At 57.1% G+C, this 9,171-nt stretch overlaps 1 protein-coding gene across 4 annotated transcripts; it reads left to right on the top strand.

Moving 5' to 3' along the window:
- Positions 1–900: 900 nt before the first annotated feature.
- SLC39A3 (solute carrier family 39 member 3) lies at positions 901–6,941 on the top strand. Of its 4 annotated transcripts, XM_081233842.1 has the most exons (5): positions 901–1,015; positions 1,139–1,335; positions 1,628–1,743; positions 2,686–2,811; positions 6,006–6,941. In XM_081233842.1, exons 2-5 carry the CDS (start codon positions 1,233–1,235, stop codon positions 6,738–6,740), a joined length of 1,080 nt encoding a protein of 359 aa, XP_081089968.1. In that variant the 5' UTR covers positions 901–1,015; positions 1,139–1,232; the 3' UTR covers positions 6,741–6,941. The 4 variants fall into 4 exon arrangements, with proteins under 4 accessions (XP_081089968.1, XP_081089969.1, XP_081089970.1 ...); XM_081233843.1 differs by lacking the exon at positions 2,686–2,811; XM_081233844.1 differs by lacking the exons at positions 901–1,015; positions 1,139–1,335 and having other exon boundaries at positions 1,626–1,743; positions 2,474–2,811.
- Positions 6,942–9,171: the final 2,230 nt, after the last annotated feature.

Here is a 9,171-nt window from a genome sequence, read left to right as displayed (position 1 = left end):
TCCTCACCTAAAAAATATCCATTTGACCCAGCAATTCCACTCCTGGGTACACATCCTTAAAAAAAACCTAGAATAGCAATCCACCACCCAGCACTCTTTTTTTAAAAAAATATATTTTAATTTTCTTGGAGTATAGTTGATTTACAATGTTGTGTTAATTTCAGGTGTACAGCAAAGTGATTCAGTTATACATATACATATATTCATTCTTTTAAAGATTCTTTTCCCATATAGGTTATCACAGAATATTGAGTAGAGTTCCCTGTGCTATACAGTAGGTCCTTATTGGTTATCTATCTTATGTATAGTAGTGTGTGTGTGTTCATCCCAAGCCACCTCCCAGCACTCTGATAACCCTTACTGGGCTCTATTATTCCAGAGCGCTTGTCACCTTCTGACATAATTTTATTACTTATTATGTTTGTCGATTATTTTCTGTCTTCTCCTAGAACGTAAGCTCCAAAAGGGGAGAGATCCTTGTTTTGTTGACTGATGTTCTCCTAGAAAAGGTCCTGGTACATAGGAGGCAGAGATGTTGAACGGATAAATCTGCATCTTAAACCGACGGGAAGGCATCAGCAGCGAGGACGCTCCGAGAGAGACAGTCACCCGTAGCAAATCGTTTTCTGACAATGGCCAAACCTCGATCAGAACGGGATTCAGCACCAGGAACCCCTGGACAGCTCTGGAAGCCAGACGCCGACGGAACCATTCCCCTAGGGTCGGAGTTTCCCGCCGGAGCCGCCCGGTGGCTGTACCCGCCGCTCAGTGGGAGGAAACTACTTTCCCTTGCCGGTAGGAGAGGTGGAGTCGCGGGGTGAGTGGCAGCCATAACAGCCAATGGCATGGAGAAATTTGCCCGCTGCGCTTGGGGCGGCCAATGGCAGGGGCGTGGGCGGGGCGTGGGCAGCTGCGCGCGGAGCCGGGGCTAGACCGGGAGCGCTGCAGTGGGGTCGACACGGCGCGGCGGTTGAGCGGTGGGCGGCTCCGGCGGGCGGGCGAGGACCCGGCGGAGGTACGTTTAGACCGGGGCGGGGCTGGGGGCTGGGGCGGCCCGGGGCCTGGCGGGCTCTGCCGCCCGTTAGCCGAGGCCCCGCCTTTACTGGCGATCTGTGTGATTTGCGTCCGGCTCCCCCAGCGGAGCGCGGCTTGTCCCCTCTCGAGCGGGGTACCCAGTGCAACGCGGGACACACAGAAGGCGCTCAATAAGTGCTGAGGGAAAGGATGAATGAATGAACCCGTCCCCGCTGCCCAGCCCCATCAGCCCCCGGTTTGAGGGCGTCCAGGCCACCCTCACCCCCACGCCACAGACTGGGGCATCCCGACACTCGGCAGGTATTTATTGGGCGTCTACTGTACCTGGCTCTGGGCTGAGGAAGACACACTCCCTGCTCGCGTGGAAGTCTCAGCCCAGGGCGAGTGATGATATTCAGGGACTTTAAATTATGTAGTTCCTTGTAGCACCAATGATGCTAGGGGACGGGGTAGGAGACCCCTCTCCACTGGTGGCATCTGAGCTGACATGGGGACGCGGGCAGTGAGAACTGGGAGGTTGGGGAGAAAGCCTAAGGACAGGGGAGCAGCCGCGGTCCCTCATTCTAATGGTAACATTTTCGGGTCTATCTAGGGCGAGATCTGCTTTACTTTGGTTCATTGAATCCCCGTAAAGAGGTCCACATGCTTCAGCTCATCCGTTTGTTCAGCCAGAGGTTACTGAGCATCTCTTCAGCGCCAGGCCTTGCGGTGGGTACAAGGGATGACATTTAGGGCAGGGGGAGGCCCTCCTGAGGGCCTGAAAGACAAGCATCATTGTAAGGTCAGGGGAGAGAAGTGGTCCAGGCCAAGAGAACAACCGGTGCAAAGGCCCTGAGGCGGGAACGGGCTTGCCATCGTCAGGGACCACAAAGGCCAGTGAGGGGAGGTGGAGCCCGAGCTGATGGTGCAGAGCCTTTGCCTCAGGGTAAAGCTTTTGGATTTATGTAAGGGCAGTGGGACCCAGAACATTCTGCAACAATGGAAATGTTCTCTGTCTGTGCTGTCCAGTATGGCAGCTGCTAGACTCAAGTAGCTATGGAACACTTGAAATGTGGGTAGCGCAACTGAGGAGCTGAATTCTACATTTTCTATAATTTTTTTTAAATTAAAATAAATTTTTTTGGCCGCGCCACGTAACAAGATCTTAGCTCCCCAACCAGGGATCGAACCTGTGCCCCCCGCAGTGGAAGCGCGGAGTCCTAACCACTGGACCGCCAGGGAATTGCCTACATTTTATTTAATTTTAATTAACTTACACAGACACACTCGGCTAGCGACTGCTGTGTTGGACAGTGCAGCCATGGAGAATTTTCTGCAGGAGACAGGGACGTGCGCTAGGCCTGGAATGGGGTGAAGTACTGGGGGTGATGAGCTTGGTTGCTTTAGCTGGTCAGATAACCAATCCAACAGCTGACGCGGTTGCCCCTGACATTCACAGTGCTGGATTGAGGCATGAGCCCCCGGCTGCGTGGCTGGGCCCCATAGCGCGTCGTGGGAGGGGAGTGTGCACCCACACATGGTTTGGCCCTGCAGTGACCGGTGACCGGAGCAGCCTGGGCCGCTGCCATGGTGAAGTTGTTGGTAGCCAAAATCCTTTGCATGGTGGGCGTGTTCTTTTTCATGCTGCTGGGCTCCCTGCTCCCCGTGAAGATCATCCAGACGGATTTTGAGAAGGCCCATCGTTCGAAAAAGATCCTCTCACTCTGCAACACCTTTGGAGGCGGGGTCTTTCTGGCCACGTGCTTCAATGCTTTACTGCCGGCTGTGAGGGAAAAGGTAAGGCTCCCTGGGGTGGTAGCAGCAGCCCTTAGCACCTTATGGCCAGTTGTCTCTGGTGCCTTTTGTTTTTTCTTTCCTTTTATTTTTTTTTGTAATTGAGATATAGTTGTTGTGTTTTTGTTTTTCTTTTTTTTTTGGCTGTGCTGTGTGGCTTGGAGGATGCTAGTTCTTTGACCACAGACTGAACCCGGGCCCTCAGCAGTGAAAGCATAGAGTCCTAACCACTGGACAGCCAAGGAATTCCCTAATTGAGATATAGTTGATGTACAATATTGTATAAGTTACAGGTGTGCAACATAGTGATTCACAATTTTTAAAGGTTATACTCCATTTATAGTTATAAACTATTGGCTATATTCCCTGTGCTGTACAGTATATCATTGTAGCTTATTTATTTTGCACATAATAGTTTGTACTTCTTAATCCCCTACCCTTATCTTGCCCCTCCCCATCTCTGGTGCTTTTCAACCCTCATACCAAGGTCGGGGCCTTGACACTATAAGGGTGATGGGAAGTAGAAAATGAATTTGCTGTGTGACCATGAGTTGGTTGTGTCTCTTCTCTGGGTCTTATCTGGTAAACAAGGGGTTTGAACTAGACCTAGGGTTCCCGGCTGGTCGCTCATCAGCCATTACTTGACCAGACCACCTGCCCTGGACACATGCACTCTGTCCTGAAGCTGGCAACTGTGGCCTCTCTTCAACTCCTGTATCAGTTAGCTACTGCTGTGTAACAAATTATAACAAACTTAGCATCTTAAAACAACACGTGTTTATTCCTACACAGTTTCTGTGGGTCAGCAGTCTGGGCACCACTTGGCTGGGTCCTCTGCTGCCGGCTCTCATGAGGCTGCAATCAAGGTATCCGGTGGGCTGTGGTCTCATCTCAAGGTTTGACTGGGGATGGATTGGCCTCTGAGCCAGTGTGGTTGTAAGGCGGGTTCAGTTCCTTCCTGGCTGTCAGACTGAGGGCCCAGTGTCTCCCTGGCTGTTGGTTAGGAGCCACCCTCTGTCCCTGGCCACACTGTGCCATTTCCTTTATCCACAAGCCCCATCTGGTGCCTGGACTTCTGATGTTGAGGGCTGGGAGGTGTTTTATGCTGCTAAGCTTGCGTTCCTCTGTTACACAGCGTGGGAAACTTGTGCACTTGGCATCAGTGAGGATGAGATCGGAGTCCTCTCTGACACCCTCTGCACCACCCCCACCCCCCCCCGCCGTTTCCCACATTCCCGCAGTGCCACCCCTCCGGCCTGGACTGCTGCAATGACCTTGCCCTTCCCCATCCCCCTTCAGTGCTCGGGGCCCTCTCATGTCCTCCCCAAACCACTCCTGGGCAGCACCCCTGCCCCAGGCTCCCCACGCCTCAGTGAGCCAGGCCCCTCCTCCTGGCCGCCTGCCAGCCTCAGCCAGAGTGTCTGCCTCACGGTCTGGTGTGGCTGCCACTCACCATTCCAGCTGGTCAGGTTTCAGTGAATTGAAGTCAAACACACTTCAGTGTGCCAGTCCTCAGCCACACCAGTCACATTTCAAGTCCTCGTGGGCCACGCGAGGCTAGCAGCTTCCGTATCAGACAGCACGGATAGAGGACATTTCCACCATCCGGAACGTTCTATGGGACAGCGCTGACTCAAGGATCTGACAAGGATGGCTGGATGTGCCGGCGAGCCTCATGCTCGTTCTCAGCATGTTCACCCAGGGGGTGGAGTGGTGGGGGGCTCTGGAAACAGCCTCCGGGTTGTGTGGAAGCCAGCCCCGGGCAGGCATCAGGGCCAGAAGCCCTGGCTGATATCCCAGTCTGGAGGCCAGAAGTCCGAGACCAAGGTGTCAGTGGGCTGGGTCCTCCGGCTGTGAGAGAGGGTCTATCCTGTGTCCCTCCCAGCTTGTGGGGATCATCTGCGGTCCTTGGTCCCTTACCTTGTGGCTCCATCACCCCAGCTCTGCCTCCATTGTCACATGGCCTCTCCCTGTGTTCTCTCTTCTTCTGTCTCGGAAGGACACCTGTCATTGGATTAAGGACATCATCCTTATCCAGGGTGATGTCATCTCAAGATCCTTATTTTATGAATGAGTTTCCTGGGGTGGCCATAACAGAAGACCAGAGACGGGGGGCTTAAACAGCACACACTTATTCTCTCCCAGGGCTGGAGGCCGCAAGTCTGAGACCAAGGCACTGGCAGGGTTTGGTCCTCCTGAGGCCTCTCTCCTTGCTTTGTAGATGGCCACCTCTTGCTGTCTCTTTACATGATGGCTCTTCCTCTTCCTGTAAGGACAGCAGTCCTAGTGGATTAAGTCCACCCTCACAGCCTCCTTTTAACTGAATCACCTGTTTAAAAACCCTATCTCCAAGCATGGTTTGTTTTGAGGCACTAGGGGTTGGGAGACTTTTATATAGAAATTTCCTTTTGTTGGGGAGACACAATTCAGCCCATCACACCTCAGTTATATCTGCAAAGACCCTTCTTCCAAATAAGGTCACATTCTGAGATTCCTGGTGGACATATCTTTTAGGGGTCATGATGCAGCCCACTACACTCTTTTTAAATTGGTTGACATAGTGGACTTGACGTGAGGCCTAGTCCCTTTCTAATAGAGTTTTTATTTTTATTTTTATTTTTATTTTATTTATTTATTTTTTTTCTTTTTGCGGTATGCGGGCCTCTCACTGTTGTGGCCTCTCCCGTTGCGGAGCACAGGCTCCGGATGCGCAGGCCCAGCGGCCATGGCTCACGGGCCCAGCCGCTCCGCGGCATATGGGATCCTCCCAGACCGGGGCACGAACCCGTATCCCCTGCATCGGCAGGCGGACTCTCAACCACTGCGCCACCAGGGAGGCCCTAGAGTTTTTATTTTTAAATATTTATTTATTTATTGACTGTGCTGGGTCTTAGTTGTGGCATGCAGACTTCTCAGTTGTGGCATGCATGTGGGATCTAGTTCCCCGACCAGGGATTGAACCCAGGTCGCCTGCATTGGGAGTGCAGTCTTACCCACTGGACCACCAGGGAAGTCCCTTCATTTTAAAATCCATCAAGGATGAGCCACCACCCCTCTTTAAGACCTGTATGATTTGGGTATTTCTGCTACTTGAAAGGTGACGTCTGAAGAACCTGTTGCGTGGGCAGCGGGGGTCTCGGCGGTCACGCCTCTGAACCTCTGCCTGTCTTTTCCCCCTCTCGCGCCCTCTGCTCCAGCTCCAGAAAGTCCTGAGTCTTGGGCACATCAGCACCGACTACCCACTGGCCGAGACCATCATGCTGCTGGGCTTCTTCATGACCGTCTTCCTGGAGCAGCTCGTCCTGACCTTCCGCAAGGAGAGGCCGGCCTTTATCGACCTGGAGACGTTCAATGCCAGCTCGGACGTGGGCAGCGACTCAGAGTACGAGAGCCCCTTCATGGGTGGCTCGCGGGGCCATGCACTCTATGGGGAGCCCCACACGCATAGCCACGGGCTGAGTGTCCAGGAGCTGTCGCGCTCCAGCCCGTTGCGGCTCCTCAGCCTGGTCTTCGCCCTGTCGGCCCACTCGGTCTTCGAGGGCCTGGCCCTGGGCCTGCAGGAGGAGGGCGAGAAGGTGGTGAGCCTGTTCGTGGGGGTGGCCATCCACGAGACGCTGGTGGCCGTGGCCCTGGGCATCAGCATGGCCAGGAGCGCCATGGCCCTGAGGGACGCTGCCAAGGTGGCTGTCACCGTGAGCGCCATGATCCCCCTGGGCATCAGCCTCGGCCTGGGCATCGAGAGTGCCCAGGGCGTGCCCAGCAGCGTGGCCTCCGTGGTGCTGCAGGGCCTGGCAGGCGGTACTTTCCTCTTCGTCACTTTCTTTGAGATCCTGGCCAAGGAGCTGGAGGAGAAGAGCGACCGGCTGCTCAAGGTCCTCTTCCTGGTGCTGGGCTACGCCGTCCTGGCGGGTATGGTCTTCCTCAAGTGGTGACCATCCCGTGCCGGGCGCCCGCCCCGCCCCCACCCAGCCAGAGCCTCGCCTCCCCTGAGGGTCCAAGCTCAGCCCCCGGGCTGCGCCTGCGCACAGAGGGGCCACCGGGGACTGCACTGAGCCCCAGATCCTACACCCTGAGCCTTGGGGCACCGCTACTAATTTTACAAATTCTTCTCTTAAAATTATTCACCAAAGCTGTGTGGCCATGTCATCCGCGGGCGTGGAGGTCTGGTGATTCGCAGGGGAGGCGGCCCCGGGCGTCCAGGTGGGGTCAGACGCAGACCCTCCCCACCCCTAAACACTGCTGGCTGTGGACGAGTGCGGGAGAGGCCAGCCTCTCTCCTCTGCAGCCCTGGCTACAGTGCCAACGCTGTAGCCAGCCCCCACGCCTTCCCTGGAGCCCTGCAGCATGTGGCGGGCGTGTCCCCAGGGTGAGCAGAGGGTCCAGTCGCTGTCACGTGATGCCCTGAGGGGTTTCTGAAAGGAGTCCGCCAGCCAGGAGCCTCCGGTTCGTTCGCGGTTAGTGGGGGTGCTGGGGCTGTGATTCCTGCCACCTGAGGCTGTGCTTCTGGGGAGACGGAGGTTCCAGGGATCTCGGAGCCGCCCTCTTCTTCCCTGCTTTCTGGTGCGGCCGCCCTGCCTGGAGAGGTTGCTCTTCAGGGGCTGGGGTTCCGGGCCGGGCTGAGCTGCTCGGCTCCCCGAGGCAACAGAGCCCCAGGGCTGCAGAGAGTGCGGGCAGGCCTGGGGCAGCTTGGCCACAGGGTCTCCAGAGCAAGACGACTCCCGCAGGCCAGGGTCGGGGGCCATGTGACTCAGCTCCCCCCACCAGACACGAAGCTAGGACCCCCCCTCGGGGAGCGCAGGAGCCTAACAGCCCCGTAGGGCTGGCGCGAACCCTCCCCTCCGTGGCAACAAGCTCTGTTAGTGTAGTCATGGCAACTGGATCCTGCTCCTGGGCTGAGCCAGGGCTGAGGGCCCTTCCGGGGGGACTTGACTCTGTCTGCCCCCAAGCCTGGAGGCACGGCCTCGGCTTCCGCAGCCCATCCCATTACGTACACCCTTCCTGTCTTCTCACTTGTCCACTCAGCCATGGGGCCCAGGCTTCTTCCTAGAACCTCTGATTTCCTTCCTTTCACTCGCGGTCGCTGCCCAGACCCACACTGGGGAGACCGGCCGTGGCAGTGGGGCCGTCAAAGCTTCCCGGCGAGGACGGGCCCCTCTGCCCTGTGGTCCTGGGCGCGGCAGGGCCTCCAGCCTGTCACTCTGGCCTGGTGGGGTTCCAGGAGCAGCTACTTGCTTGTCCCAGGGGGCGTCCCAGGCGCTGGCCTGCTGCCCCCGCGGAGAGCACACAGCCTCCACCACGGCCCCAGCCTCATTCGGTGTCGATATGGGTCTCAGGGGGCAGGGCCGTGTGTCCAAGGGCCCCCACTTCCACTCTATTGGGCGCCCACCCCACCGCTCCTGGAGGTATTGGGCCCGTTTCCAGGAACTTCTGTCTGGCTTTTGCCAGGACCCACGTCTGAACCCCGCATGGCCTGACCCTGTCCCCATGCTGGGAAAGCGACCCCTGTGGGCGTGGGACCATCACCTCCACCTTGTCCTAAACCCACCCTTGCTGGCGACCCCTGCCCCTACTTCACTCCACCTTTGCCCCAGGTGGGTGGGATGTCATGGAGTTGCCAGATTCCAGAGCCTGCCTTCAGAAGGGTGTGGCCCATGGGACGGGGCTGGGCAGGGTCCCCCAAGGGCCCCGTCCCCCCTGAATCCAGTAGGAAGCCCCCCCATGGGTGCAGAACAGCCTGCTCCAGGCTTCCCCCACTCCATACTCCTTCCCCTCCCTTACCTAAAGCACACGCACTGCAGGGTCCCCACCCTCCCGCCAGCCATCAGCTTCCTGGGATGCCTGGGGACACCACAAGCCTCTCCACCCATCAGTTCCGTTTCCCCTTCTCTTCCCTGCACTGGAGGCTTCAGGGTCATATCATCCCCCCTCACTGTAAGCCAGCTTCCAGACCACGAAGGGCGCTGCCACACCAGTGAGGGGGGAAACCCCGGGGCGCCCCGCCCACCCCTCAGACACCGCCACCCCGGTCCCCGGCATCCTCGGATCCCCAGCCTGCCCAGCCTCTGTCTGCCAGTCTCTGGCCTCTCTCTAGGGTCCTGCCAGATCCAACAAGACTGCTTCCAGGTCCTCCAGGGATGGTGGGACCCCAAGAAGTTTGGGGGATGCTGTGTGTCGTAGGAGAAGACACAGGCTGCCCCGCCAGCACCCCCAACACCACCCGTCCCGTCTGCTGTGGTTGGAGGGTCCAGGGTCAGCCCTGGGGTCTGCCTCCTGGGGCCACAGGGATGATGGTGTCACTTGGTCAGTTCTGGTCAGCTTTCCCTGCTTTGGCCAAGGATCAAAGTTGAAAGCTGAGGTAAGAAG

This window comes from Mesoplodon bidens (genome assembly GCF_964165515.1).
Source record: "Mesoplodon bidens genome assembly, chromosome: 4".
Taxonomy (NCBI): domain Eukaryota; kingdom Metazoa; phylum Chordata; class Mammalia; order Artiodactyla; family Ziphiidae; genus Mesoplodon; species Mesoplodon bidens.
This window is presented reverse-complemented; position numbering and strand designations above follow the sequence as displayed.